This window comes from Chelonia mydas, chromosome 13, assembly GCF_015237465.2.
Source record: "Chelonia mydas isolate rCheMyd1 chromosome 13, rCheMyd1.pri.v2, whole genome shotgun sequence".
Classification (NCBI taxonomy): Eukaryota; Metazoa; Chordata; order Testudines; family Cheloniidae; genus Chelonia; species Chelonia mydas.
In genome coordinates, this window is record NC_051253.2 from 37,401,597 (window position 1) to 37,417,023 (window position 15,427).

At 42.6% G+C, this 15,427-nt stretch overlaps 1 protein-coding gene and 1 pseudogene across 1 annotated transcript; both read right to left on the bottom strand.

Annotated features, from left to right (window-relative positions):
- Window positions 1-674: 674 nt before the first annotated feature.
- On the bottom strand, window positions 675-3,631 carry LOC102934852 (olfactory receptor 10A4). Its single transcript, XM_007062138.2, has 2 exons — window positions 2,863-3,631; window positions 675-972 (listed from the first exon to the last, which is right to left on the bottom strand). Exons 1-2 carry the CDS (start codon window positions 3,594-3,596, stop codon window positions 675-677), a joined length of 1,032 nt encoding a protein of 343 aa, XP_007062200.2. The 5' UTR covers window positions 3,597-3,631.
- Window positions 3,632-14,170: 10,539 nt separating this feature from the next.
- On the bottom strand, window positions 14,171-15,103 carry LOC102935088 (annotated as a pseudogene).
- Between the last annotated feature and the right edge of the window lie 324 nt (window positions 15,104-15,427).

The window sequence follows — 15,427 nt, forward strand, 5'->3', positions numbered from 1 at the left end:
GACTAGATGATCAAAATGGTCCCTTATGGCCTTTTAATCAATGAATCTAAGATATACATAGTCTGTTAGCATAGAGTTCTGAACCTGTGCAGAATGCCATGGAAGTCAAGAGAGAGCTTCCAGAATTGTTGTGTGACTTGATCAAGTTAGGCATTGAAAGATCCATCAGAGTCTTACACAGAAAACTGCATAAGTGCTGAGAAATATTATTTAAAATTAGGCAACAGGGAGCACTGGGGAAATCCATTACACAGCCAAAAAAACCCAGTCCAACCCAACCTAAAACCTAAAATGCTGCAATGAACTGACAAAGCAGGAAAAGGAGAAGCCTGAATGGAGTTATCGATAGAGCTGGTTGGAATTTTTCCATCATTAAAATTTTGGTGAAAATTGTTAAATTTGCAAAAACCAAGGTGAACATTTTATGAAAGGGTTTTCATTTTAAGCTTTTTTTCTTTCACATTCCAAATTTTGAAGATATTTAAATTTTGGGGTTTTTTGGTAATAAAAATTTCTCTTCCCATTCTTCTGATAGGTTTAGAAGTCAAAGTTTTTCAAATGTCAAAATTTCAATTAAAAAAGTGCAGGTCATCGGGAGCAATTCAACAAAACATTTATGAATTTCCCCCATTCCCCCTGTTTTAATTAACTCTACTTTTCATTCTCTGTTTTCTTCAGTTGTGTGAAAAGATGCTCTTCTTTACTGTTTTTCTGAAGGCTCCCTTCACCTCTTTGTTCCTCAGATTGTATATTGTGGGGTTCAACACAGGTGCCGCAACTGTGATCACAAGGGAAATCATTTGATCACTCTCTGGGGTGGAGATAGACTTGGGCCTCAGGTAGGCGAAAAGAGCCATTCCAAAGAACAAAGTCACCACCATAAGGTGGGAGGAGTAGGTGGAGAAGGATTTATGCCTTCCCCCCTCTGACTGCAGCTTGAGGATGGTGGAGATAATGCACATGTAGGATAGGCTTTGTCATAACCATAGGGATAGCGTAAATTCCTCCTTACCTGTAGGGGGTTAAGAAGCTCAAGTAACCTGATTGGCACCTGACCAAAGGAACCAATGGGGACAACAGATACTTTCAAATCTGGTCGGGGGGAGAGGTTTTGTTCTGGGTTCTTTGTTTCTGTGGCCGTTCGCTCTTGGGACTAAGAGGGACCGGATATCAGACCATGTTCTCCAAATCTTTCTGAACAAGTCTCTCATATTTCAAACCTGTAAGTAGCAGCCAGGCAAGGCATATTAGTTTACCTTTGTTTTCTCAACTTGTGAATTTTCCCTTTGCTAGAGGGATGTTTATCCCTGTTTTGTTGTAACTTTGAAACTAAGGCTTGAGGGGGTTCCTCTGTGCTCTTTGAATTTTCTGCTACTCTGTAAGGTTAACTACCAGCCTAAGTTTACAGAGGTGATTCTTTTACCTTTTTCTCTTTAAATAAAATCCTTCTTTTTAAGAACCTGACTGATTTTTCCCCAGGAAAGGGGGTGTAGGCTTGGGGGAATTTTGGGGGGGAATAGGACTCCAAGTGGTCCTTTCCCTGATTGTTAAATCACTTGGTGGTGGCAGCGATCCCACGGCAAGAAAGGAATCTGTGCCTTGGGGAAGTTTTAACCTAAGCTGGTAAGAATAAGCTTAGGGGGTCTTTCATGAGGGTCCCCACATCTGTACCCCAGAGTTCAGAGTGGGGAAGGAACCCTGACACAGCTAGTGAAGTCTGCCTACCTGAGTTTGGAAGCATGCTCCCAGCTGTGGTGTAGATATGCCCTTAATGTCCTTGGGCAAGGTCCACATAAACAGGCTGCTTGATTGAACCCAGACTCTGAGTTTCAAGGTTCTAGCATGTCTATTAGGTATAGCCCATACTCCCTGGACTGTCAGCTCTGTTCTTCACTCTATTCTGCCATCCTTCAGCTTTGTCTTTGAAACAGAAATAAAAATGGATGTAACAGAATGACAGCGTTTGAAATTATGGTATCATTGGACAATATTAATGCTTCCCACCCTGGTCAATAATGTTCTGCTTTAACTCTTTTTAAAGAAAATTTGTGTTTTCAGTTAAACAAATTTTCATGGAAAGCCTTTATCTATCTATCTAAAAGTTGTTTTTTTTTCCTTTGGGGAGGGGGATTTTTTTGGTTGGAATTTTTCAACTTGCAGCAGGAAACGATTGGTTCTCTGTTGCAAAAATCTCAATGTTTGGAAATTTCGGGGACTTCTATGAAAAGGGAACATTTTCTAATAAAGAAAAAAAGACAATAGTAAACTTACTGTGTTCATCTTTGGATAGTTCTTCCCAACTTGCAAAGCATTTGATCCTGCAGTGCTCAAAATTATTGGCCATTATCTATCAAAATATTTCCATGCACAACAATCTCTTTATCTCTCTCATGAACTCATCACTGCATTATCCAGCACCAATTTTCATGTTCCATCACTGGATTTCTGAGTTGCTGGGGCTCTCTGCAGTTCCAAGAAGACAGGGATACATTCCACAGATGGGCACTTTCTGCTCCACTCCTGGGGCAGGCTTGGCTGAGAGGCGAATGATTAAATGGGATCAGGGACTGGAAGCCCCTCCCAGCTCTACAGCTTGACATGACTACAGCCCAGTAAGCACCTCCTTTGGGGCTAAATAGTTGAATCAGGTCTCCAGCGTTCTGAGCCCAGCTATGATCTCACCTGTGAACAAACCACCCTGACAATATACTCTAACTGACCCCACAGAGGGAGAACACAACCCAGCCTGGATCTTACAAAATGGCAACATCTCTGGAATGGAATAAGAATAAGCTTAGGGGGTCTTTCATGTGGGTCCCCAAGTCTGTACCCTACAGTTCAGAGTGGGGAGGGAACCCTGACAGGGTTATCAACAAAAAAGGGCCCATGATGAACAAAACTAACACAGACAAGACCATAATCTTATTTTTGGATGTGTCCATGCGTGCCATCTTCACCACTTGTGGGATGTTGCAGAAGAAGTGGTGGATGCGGCTGGAGCCACAAAAGGGCAGGCTGAAGATCCATGTGGTCTGAGCTACTTCCACAGAGATGTCGATGGTCCATGAAGCACCTGCGAGCTGTGCACACGCCCAGCCACTCATGATAGTTCTGTAGTGCAGGGGGTGACATATGGCCACATAGCGGTCATACGCCATGGCTGCTTGGAGGCAGCATTCCATCAGGCCCATGATGATGATGATGTACATCTGGGCAGCACAGCCTGCAATGTTAATGGTCTTTTGCTCCACCAAGAGGTGAACCAGCAGCTGAGGGACCACACTGCTGGTGTAGCAGATATCCAAGAAAGACAGGTTCACCAGGAAGAAATACATGGGGGTGTGGAGTGAGGGGTTTAGCTTTATAAAGAGGATAACAAGCAGGTTCCCCATGAGGGCGACCAAGTAGGTGACCAGAAGCACCAGAAACAGAAGGATCTGCAGCTTGTTAAGGTTCGAAAACCCCACCAGGATGAATACATCGGAGATGGTCTGATTCTCTCCAGGGTCACTCTCAGAATAGATCATCTGTAGGGGTGACAAAGAAAGATACTGAATCTGAGGAATAAACCTGTGGGTGTGAATCAAATAATTCATACTGGTTTCCCTTCTGTTGGGATGCTTCAGACTAAAACCTGCTGCAATTCTGTATAGAAATATGTAACTGGGCCCAATCCTCAAGCATAAACTGATGTAGGCACATTGATGTCAATCAAGCTATGCCAATATAGATCAGCTGGAGATCTGATCACTTTCATAATGGTGGAAATACAGCTGTTTTACGGCAGACTGGGATCTGATAAATTGACTCTAAAGGAGCTACATCAGTTTACACCAGCAATGGAGGTATACCAGTTTCCAGCATCATCATTTTCCTCTTCAAACACATTTTTTTCTGTCTACATAAAAATTCAAAAAGGGATCAATGTTTCTCTTTCTTTCTTTCTTTCTTTCTTTCTTTCTTTCTTTCTTTCTTTCTTTCTTTCTTTCTTTCTTTCTTTCTTTCTTTCCCCTCTGAGAGTGTTACTCTACAGCCACATTTATCAAATAAGATTTCTCAAATGAGGGCAAATTCTGATCTCATTCGGATCTTAATCACGAGAATTGTGATATGAATGCAAGTATTCCCACTGCAGTTACAACTCACATAAGTGAGGACTACTCACGTGAGTAAACTGATGCTGCTGATCCCAATATGTTTGAAGCACTTTAAAGAATGAGAAGCACAATAAATGGTGAAAACAATGGGGGATTTTGGCCTTTTGTGTACTAAAAAATGTTATTGTTCCCTAAATATTAGAGAACAATTGAAATCATTCCTGCCTTTATCATCACAGCATCCGAAATGCATTGGTTTCTCTCAATATACAAAAGAAGACCTAGGGCCAGGTCCTTTGCTGATGTAAATCTTAACAGCTCCATGGGTATAAAAAGATCTATGCTGATTTACACCAGTTGAGGATCTTTGTCTTATGACCTTGCTATAGAATTTTACAAGAAGGAAGATCCTACTTTAGAAGAGACATTTTCCACAGATGTTCTACTTCAAGGTTACTTGTTGAAAAAGAACTTCCTAATAATGGGTATGAAAGTGAAATGACAGAGTTGAAATAAAAATGAGCAATAAAAATATCATATTTTGCATATTCTTAGCACCTTCAATATGTGGCTCTCAAAGCAATGCGTCAAATAATGGTGAGCTACTAAGGGGGAAACTGGGAATGATAGGTGGCATGATAGGGGTGAAGAGACTGGGTTTACACAGCGAGTCAGCATTCCTGATACTTGAAACTCTCCCATAACCACAGAACCATTCTCCTGGAAATTGAACACACACACACACACACACACACACACACACACACACACTCACACACATTCAAAGGGAATGAAATAGAGAAAATTAAATCCAACAACCAAGAGTGCACTACACAGAACAATTTAAAACAAAAGGGAATGGTTTTATCTAAATAGGGAGACCTGGGGAAGAGGTGGGAATTCTTCTGCCTCCCTTAAGGGCTACTTTGGGGAACCTATCTTGACATTTGTGAGTACTTTCCTCAGCACGACCATTGCACTAAATGCAGAGCTGGCTCAAAAATGTGAAATTCCAATATTCCAATATTCGTTTTCACCCTGAATTGATATGAAAAGTTGAAATAGCAAAACCCCTAATTTTGATTCAGAAGAGTTCATATGAAATCGAATGGAAAATTGAAAACTGACATCAACATCAACATTTTCTCATGGAAAACATTAATACTGATTAAACCATTTATTCAGAAGGGATTTGGATTTATTTCTTTATTTGTTGGCTGACATTTGGAGTGGCTCTAAATAAATGGAGAAATTTACTCATCATTAGGAATAAGGTCTGTATAGATGCTTTTCACTTGCAGTTGAGTGTTATTTTCACAGCTCTTCAAGGCATCTGGACACTCCATTTACATACAGGAGAACATGAAATCAACAAAAGGAACATACCTTATGTGTAGAGCCTGCAAATCGTCAGGTATCCGCTTTATATCCGTGGATATCCATGGAACATTTTTGCGGATAGCAGCGCAGATGCGGATAAAAATTTTGTATGCGTGCAGGGCTCTGACGGGTAAGAACCAGGCAGGCAGCTGTGAGGAGCCACAGTGCGGACCCTTTACTTGAGCTGGACAGAGGTTCCGGGGGGCAGGGACTTGGGCCGGGGGCTGCTCTGGCCCTCCATCCAGAGCAGGTGGATGGTCTACTGCGGCTCCCCACAGCTGCCCACCCAGCTCTTACCATGGCTGGGCTGCAGGCCGAGCAGGCCCCCTTGTTGTAGCCAGAGAGCCGTGCTGGCTGCTGTAGGGAGCCTGGGTTCCATGGTAAGAGCTCCACCTGCCTGGTGTGGGGGGCCCGAGTAGCCCCCGAGCAGTTAAACGGGTCAGCCTCCCCTCCTTCTCCAGCACGGCCAGTGTGGAGTCCAGCTGGGGACCATGGTGGACCCTCCACCTGCCCGTGGGGTGGGGTGGGGGCTGAGAGCAGCCCCAGGCCGTGTTCCCGAGGGAAGGTGGAGGGTCTGAGACTGCCGAACAGCTCTCTCTGACCAGGCTCAGGCAGAGGGGTGCCTCAGAGACTCAGCCTGGCCATGGTAAGTACAGCACTGCAAATCCGCAGATATCTGCGTATATCTGCATCCACACATGTGGATATCTGCCGATATTTTTTGTGAATCACGTATCGGATGCAGAAATACATTTTTTGTATTTGCGGAGGGCTCTCATTATGTGGAGAGAGGGTTGAGGTAAATTCAGCTAAAAGAGACAACCACTTAACTCTTGAGCACCAGGTGTGGAGCATGTGCCATGGTCGCATCCTAGGAGTAGACTCTCTTATTAAAAGAGATCAGACTGAGCTCTCCCAGCCAACTGTATTCAGATCCAAATACAAGACCCATCTCAAGAAACAACATTTCCACTTTGATTCAATGGATGATTATAAGAATTGGGGAACAGAGGGCAGTAAGGATAAGAGGAAGAAGCAAGAAAAACCACCACCAACACAACAACAACAGCAACAAAACTAATAAATAGAGCCATGGCCTGGGGATGAATATGTCTAGCGTGTATCTATCACTCTGGTGGGCACTATGGAATTATGGGACCAGAATTTCACCTAGAGTAAATTAGCAAAACACCACTGAAGTCAGGCTTATGACCTGACCCATGATTATTAATTAGTTCAGTTCAGAATGATAGATTCAGAGACAAATAGCTCAATTGATATGCTAATAGACTGCCAGATAGATAGATAGAGAGATAGATAGATATGAATACAGACAAAACCCATTTGCTCGGACACACAGTAAGATTCTCTGCCCAGGTATGGAAAATTCAAATGAAGAAACCAGTGACCATTGCAGACTGGGGTAAATGTCCATGGACTTCAGTGGGAGAATGGTTAGGGGCTTAAGTTTTTCATCTATAATCTACCTTGTTTAAGAAGAGTAGTTCCTTCTCCCAGCTGCAGACGCTATATGTGCTGAAGGAAACAGGTATTCTTATTTCATTCACTGGCTTCTGGGACCTACTCCCTGAAGGAAATTTCTTGTAATATTCCTCAGAGGAAGAACAATTCTGCAATCATTTCATAGGCAGTTCTATCATCATCAGTCATCATCATCATCATCAACATCATCATCAAATTATCATTATTATGTGTGTTTTCTAGACAAAAATCATAATGGGATTTACTAGCTGTGGTAAAGTGTGTGATACTTTTTGTCTAGAAAATCAGAGACATGATGAGGAAGGATTGCTTGTTCAAAAACAACACAAATAGACAGGAACAACACCCAAGGCTCATGACTCCTGTCATAAATATAAAGAGAAGGGTAACAACCTTTCTGTATACAGTGCTATAAAATCCCTCCTGGCCAGAGGCAAAATCCTTTCACCTGTAAAGGGTTAAGAAGCTAAGGTAACCCCGCTGGCACCTGACCCAAAATGGCCAATGAGGGGACAAGATTCTTTCAAATCTGGAGAGGGGGGGAGGCTTTTGTCTGTCTGTCTGTGTGATACCATTGCTGGGAACAGATCAACAATGCAAGCTCTCCAACTCCTGTAAAGTTAGTAAGTAATCTAGCTAGAAAATGCGTTAGGTTTGCTTTGTTTTTTGGCCTGTAAATTCACTGTGCTGGAGGGAATGTGTATTCCTGTTTTTGTGTCTTTTTGTAACTTAAGGTTTTGCCTAGAGGGATTCTCTATGTTTTGAATCTAATTACCCTGTAAGGTATTTACCATCCTGATTTTACAGAGGTGATTCTTTTACCTTTTCTTTAAATAAAATTCTTCTTTTAAGAATCTGATTGATTTTTCATTGTTCTTAAGATCCAAGGGTTTGGGTCTGTGTTCACCTGTACCAGTTTGTCAGGATCTTATTATCAAGCCTTCCCCAGGAAAGGGGATGTAGGGCTTGGGGGGATATTTTGGGGGAAGACGTCTCCAAGTGGTTTCTTTCCCTGTTCTTTGTTTAAAACACTTGGTGTTGGCAGCATATCAGATTTTCAACCTAAGCTGGTTCCCAAGGCAAGAAAGAAATCTGTGCCTTGGGGAAGTTTTAACCTAAGCTGGTAAGAATAAGCTTAGGGGGTCTTTCATGCAGGTCCCCACATCTGTACCCTAGAGTTCAGAGTGGGGAAGGAACCTTGACAACTCCAGTTCCCTGACGTTCATATTGTGTGCCCAACTCTCGTCTCAGAACCACAATTAGAACCCAGGAGCTCAGACTCCCACTCCCAACTGCTCTAAATATTAGACCCCACTCCCCTCCCAGAGCTGGAAACAGAACCCAGGAGTCCTCAGTCTTAGACTCCACTGCCCCAACCATAGGGCCCGTTTACCTCCTAGAGGACCAGATGCAAAGCCCGTAGAAGTCAGCAGGACTATTCCCTTTGATTCCAGTAAGTTTGCAGTGGGACCAGAATCAGGACTAGTTCCCAGGAGCATTAGAAAAAACGCTATGTGGAAGCTGAGCAGTGCTGGGGGGTAGTGTGCTGCAGGGAGTGGGGTGATGGGCTCAGCTGGGAGCACTCTCATTTCTTAGGCAGTTCTGACCCCCTTACTTCAGCATGGCCGTAGTGGAGGCTGTGCTACTGGGAGTGGGATGGGATGCTCAATTTGAGGCACTCTTCCCCCTTAGTCAGTGCTGCCAGCAGTGTCCCAGTGTGGCACTAGAGGGTGCTGAGCTGCAGGGACGGACTCCAGGATTGTCAAGGATCCTTCCCCACTCTGAACTCTAGGGTACAGATGTGGGGACCTGCATGAAAACCCCCCCAAGCTTATTTTTACCAGCTTAGGTTAAAACTTCCTCAAGGTACAAACTATTTTACCTTTTGTCCCTGGACTTTATTGCTGCCACCACCAAGCATCTAACAAATATATAACCGGGAAAAAGCCCGCTTGGAAATGTCTTTCCCCCAAAATCCCCCCAAGCCCTACACCCCCTTTCCTGGGGAAGGCTTGATAAAAATCCCCATCAATTTGCATAGGTGAACACAGACCCAAACCCTTGGATCTTAAGAACAATGAAAAAGAAATCAGGTTCTTAAAAGAAGAATTTTAATTGAAGAAAAAGTAAAAGAATCACCTCTGTAAAATCAGGATGGTAAATACCTTACAGGGTAATCAGATTCAAAACATAGAGAATCCCTCTAGGCAAAATCTTAAGTTACAAAAAGACACAAAAACAGGTATATACATTCCATTCAGCACAACTTATTTTATCAGCCATTTAAACAAAACAGAATCTAACGCATATCTAACTAGATTGCTTATTAACCCTTTACAGGAGTTCTGACCTGCATTCTTGCTCTGGTCCCAGCAAAAGCAACACACAGTCAGAGAGAACCCTTTGTTCACCCCCCTCCAGCTTTGAAAGTATCTTGTCTCCTCATTGGTCATTTTGGTCAGGTGCCAGCGAGGTTATCTTTAGTTTCTTAAAACCCTTTACAGGTGAAAGGGTTTTTTCCTCTGGCCAGGAGGGATTTAAAGGTGGTTAGCCTTTCTTTTATATTTATGACAAGGATGTTCTCAGGTTGACTGATCCCAATGTCCCAGATCAGCAGTAGGGCTCACTGTGATGCAGGGAACAGGGTGGAGGACTCATTAAGGGACATTCTCCTCCGTGGGTCAGTACTAATTCCAGTGCTCCACCGCAGCTCCAAGGGATGACATGATGCAAAGAGCTGGGTGGGGTCTCAGTTGGGGGGGCGCTGTTGTCGCAAAGAGCTCGGTGAGAGGCTCAGGAGTGGACTGCTCCCATGAGAATGGCTGTTACCACAGTGCCCCAGCATGATACTCGGGGGCTCTGTGCTGCAGGGGGGAGTTGGGTGGATCAGCAGGGGGTGCTCTCCCCTTGGAGTTGGTGCTGACCCATAATGACCCATCACAGTGGAAGGGGGTGCTGTTTCTGGTGGAAGTTATATCTTTTGGATGAGCTGTAAATTAATGATCTTTTGTGACCATCTGTTGTCATCAACGAGTCCTTGGGGCTGTTCACAAGAGGAAGGGGCAGCAGGGACACCTGCACTCATACACTGAGCATAACTCATTCCCTCCATCAGGGGGCGACAGTCACACACACACACACACACACACACTGAGCAGGGCTTCCCATTCCCTTGTGGTTACCTATCTGCTGTTTGCAACACTCGTCATTATGACAAAACAATAAACAGAGTCTTGTAATGTTTTGTGACTTAAGGTCACTGGTAGTTTACTTCCGTATGCCAAGTCACTGAGCAACTGCTCCTTATCAAGCTAGAAGGCCTTCTACTTATACTAACTGTTTAAGCCATTCTTGTATGCAGTGCTGTTATAGCTGTCTGGATACTATAGATACAAAGCAGATGAGGTAATATCTTTTCCTGGATGAACTTCTGTCTCTCTCACCAATAATAAAAGATATTACCTCACCCATCTTGTCTTTCTAAGTAATTTTTATAAGTCTAGACCTATAGGTCTTTTGTGTTTCTGTTATCTATTCCTCACCCCTTTATCCTTTACTTACTATATAACTATCATTACTGCATGGCTATATACTCACTGCATGGGCTACAAGTCACACACATGCACAAACACACATGCACACACAGAGTTTCTATTTTGCATAAGCTGTTCTTTCCTTCCTGCCTTAATCATCTCTTTAATCATGTTGTATGATATTATACATTCTCCATCCCAGAGGTGCCTCCATTTCAGTCGTTCAACACAGGGACCGCCAAGTACATTTGTCTTTTATGTTCAATTTGATGCCTGGCTAAAGTGCTCTGTGGGCCTGTGTGATGACACCCAAGACATCGTGAGACAGAGGAGGTCAGAGGAGATACTCTAGTTGTCCCTTTTGTCCTTAAAGTCTGTGACTCTCTGACAATATGAAATACATCAGTGATATGTGACCGTGTTTGGGATGAAATAAGCACAGATATGAAAGAAGTGACTCTAAGAGATAAACAAATGGAATCTCTCACTGCCAAACTGCCCTAGAAGGGCAGAAGTGATTATCTCATATTTGCTCAAAGACACAAATTACAGCACCAACTCCGTAGGGAAATGTTGTTGGCAGACAGGTACAGGCTGTTCCATCATCCATGTTACTCTACAGGAAATGTCCATTCAGGGGCCTAGGGGGAAAAGGTTCTGCTCTCACAGGTGAATTATTTGTGTCCTTATTCTACAGACACTTATCAAACCCTTGGGTCTAATTTACAGCAACATTTGAGACCTATATCTCCCATTGAAGTCAATGAGACCTCAGCCCCTTTGCAAATCAAGCCCATTCTGAACAATGATGAATGGAAAATGATCAAGGACCACACCAGATTCAGGCACATCTCCTGACCTGGCCACCTTCCCAAGTATATGGCAATATATTAGCTGTAATGAATTCACTAGTATAGGGCAGTATATTAGCTGTAACAAATAGTTACACTATTGGAGTAATGGATTCCCTTAGTATTAATTAATCTTCCTCACTGCTCTGAGGCTGGGGATTGGCTCTGACAACAGGGAATACACTGCTCTGTATGAACAAGAGAGTCTAAAGATGCAGGAACTGAAAAATCAAAGTCTTTGACATCATTTCTGACCATTGCCTGACCCTCCCCCAGCCCCACCTTCTGCTGCCCCTGGTGCCCATTATACAGTATAGACACCTCCTTTAAATTTTTAACCTCTGCAAGTGGCCCTTATTTAGTATATCCACTCCTTTCTCGCAGCTGTTATACAGTATAGCAGCCAGTTTCCTGTCATTCATCATCTGCTGCCCTCTGCTGCCTATTGTTGATAAATTGTACCGTCAATTGCTTGTCAGTCAGGTTTATTACTAGAAATCAATCATAGTATAGTACTCGGAAAAAGTTCAATATGATTCAAGTCTGCAGGAAGCCGTCTCATGCATTGTTGTTAAATTCACTGAACACAGAAGGTGAGCTTCCAAATTTATACATTTCAGCTAAAAGTAACTCTAGTTACAAAATTCTTTACATGTCACAGAAATCCAGCCTGCCTGTTCAACCCTGTTCCTTAACTTCTCGTTCTAAACTTTTACCTTCCTTATCTTTGTTTTGGACACAGCATTCCAGGTACTGCTCCGTGAAGGTTCCCCACAAGCTTGTACTACGCTATTGAATTAATGTATCTTGACTTTGACAAGTTTCCTATCTGCCTGTGCTAAATGTTGAGTTACACTATTGCTTGGTAGTATAGAATGTAGGATAGCATGAATGAACAGAATTCTGGGAAAAACATGCACTAATTCAGCTTATGTAACTGCCAGGAATTCATATTATGGGGTATATACTAACCTAACATATATGTGTTTGCTAACAGACCACTGCTGGTTGCTCTGATTATTATTATATGAGGGTCCTACCTTTGCTAAATTAATGTACGAAGACAAGATGAGGGCATTTATGTGGGATTTACCCTGTTTTATCAAATTATGTAAGCGGCTGTTGGGAGTGTAGAGTGGGAAACTGAGTCACACATTCACCCAATTTAGGCTTAATCAGTTTTGCCGTTATTGAATACAATTTCAGACAGAATTAGTGTCACCTATAATGTCTGGACATAATGTTCTGCTTGGCAAGTAAAAACAAACAAGACAGAATAGTTAAATGGGCCCAAGTTACCACATTCCATTAACAAGTCCTTCCTTCTTCCACGATGATTGTCACATCCCTGGATCTCCTGGTCTTGTCCTTCAGCCTCATTCATTAATTTCTGGTACAGCGTTTCTCAAGTGTTGCGCTCCTTTTATAAGTACTCTCATAAATATTCCCATTCTCAGTTGCCTAATTTCCCCCCAATTTTTAGCCAACATATTATCCATTGAATTTTACATAAACTGTACATTATGCATGCACAAGTGTTAATAAGCTAATGCCGCCAATTGTCTTGCTGAATTTGTAGTTTCTGGGTCATTTTGCCCTGGCCCACTCTGTGTCTAAGTTTCTCAAAGAAAGGGAGGGGTTTTTTTGTTTATCAATACATGTATGTACCTCTTACTTACAACTTCCAATGTGACACATTACTTATCTTCCCAACAATATCATTTTAAACAAATCAGCAAATTATATCAAAGAGAAATAAAAAAAGAACCCATCACATACTGCCAGCCAGTGCATCTCAGAGTCTTAATGTATTTTAAGCTTCCTATGAATGCATTATAAGGATATTTAGGGTGCATTATTGTTATACATTGACAGAACCACTTGTAGTTATATGAGTTTTTAACCCAGCTATTATTTTACTTACGTAATATAAAATATGTGCAGTGCTTCTCTGACTCAGGAATCACCAGGTGAAACTCTCTGCCCTGCGTTAAGCAGAATGTCAGACTAGATGATCAAAATGGTCCCTTATGGCCTTGTAATCAATGAATCTATGATATACACCATGGTCTGTTAGCATAGACTTCTGAACCTGTGCAAAATGCCATGGAAGTCAAGAGCCATCTCCCAGAGTTTTTGTGTGACCTGATCACGTTACGCATCGAAAGATCTATAGGTGTCTTACATAGGAAAAAATAAATGGTGAAGAATTTTCTTTAAAATTAGGCCAGAGGGAAATGCATTCAAGACAGCCAAAAACAAACAAACAAACCCTGAAACAAACCGAAAACAAACCGAAAAGGAGAAGTCTAACTGGACTTTTCTGTACAGCGGATTGGAATTTTTCCAGTACTAAAATTTTGGTGAACATTGTTAAATTTGCCCAAAAAGAAGTGAACATTTTATGATTTTTTCTCATTTTGACCTATGCCTTTTTTTCCCCTTTGATATTTGAAATTTTGAAGATATAAAATCAGGAAAGTACTTTGACTAAATATTCTCATTTGATTTTTCAATGAACTTTAGATCTGATTAAAAGGTTCTGACTACCAAAAGTTTGATGAAAATTTCCTTTACATTTAGATCTCTTTTTTTTCATTTTGGAAACAAAAGTTTCTCTTCCCATTTCCCCACCATGTTTAGAAGACATCAAAGTTTTGAAAATGGCAAAATTTTAATTAAAAATATGAGAGTCTTCAGGAGAAATTCAACAAAATGTTTATGATTTTCCCTTATTCCCCCCATTTTGATTGACTCTACTTTTCATTCTCTAATTTCTTCAGTTGTGTGAAAAGATGCTCTTCTCTGTTGTTTATGTAAAGGGTCCCTCCACCGCTTTGTTCCTCAGAGTGTATATTATGGGGTTCAACACTGGGGTCACAACTGTGTACATGAGGTAAACCATTTGATCAGTCTCTGGGGTGGAAATGGACTTGGGCCTCAGGTAAATGATAAGGACCATTCCATAGAGCAGAGTCACCACTGTGAGGTGGGAGGATCAGGTGGAGAAGGCTTTACGCTTTCCCTCCACCGACGGCAACTTGAGGATGGTGGAGATATTGTGGACGTAGGACAGGATTATAAACAGGAAAGGGCTCATAATGAAGAGCATCGTCAAAGTGAAGATCACCATCTTGTGCTCTCATGTGTCTATGCAATCCATCTTCAGCATCCGTGGGATGTCGCAGAAGAAGTGGTAGATGCGGTTGGAGCCACAGAAGGGCAGGCTGAAGAGCCATGTGGCGTGAACCACTTCCACAAAGATGCTGATGGTCCATGATGCACCCGCTAGTTGTGCGCACACCCAGCCAGTCATGATGACTGTGTAGTGCAAGGGGTGGCATATGGCCATGTAGTGGTCGTACGTCATGGCTACTAAGAGGGAGCATTCCGTGAGTTCCATGATGGTAAAGACAAACATCTGGACTGCACAGCCCACAATGGAGATGGTCTTTCGCTCCACCAGGAGGTGAACCAGCAGCTGAGGGACCAGGGTTGTTGTGTAGCAGATTTCCAAGAAGGACAGGTTCACCAGGAAGAAATACATGGGGGTGTGGAGTGAGGAGTTCACCTTTATCAGGAGGATAACGAGCAGGTTCCCCAATAGAGGGACCAGGTAGATGACAAGAAACACTAGAAACAAAACGATCTGCAGCTTGGTAAGGTACGAAAACCCCACTAGGATGAACACATCAGAGATGGTCTGGTTCTCTCCAGGGTCGCTCTCATAATAGGTCATCTGTAGGGGTGACAAAGAAAGAGACCCTGGAGCTAGATCTGAGGAATACCAAACGTGGATGTGAATTAAGCAACTCGTTTCCCATCTCCTGGGATCCTTCAGGCTAAAATTTGCTGCAGTTCTGTATATAAATATATAAATGACCCAGTCATCAGCAGATGGGAACTAGTGTAGCTGTATTGACATTAGTCAAGCTAGGCCAATGTAAATCAGCTGGAGAGCTGACCACATTGGCACCAGTGGAACTACAGCTGATTTTCAACAGATGGGGATCTGATGCTTTGACTCTAAACAAGCTACATCAGTTTATACCGGCAATGGAGA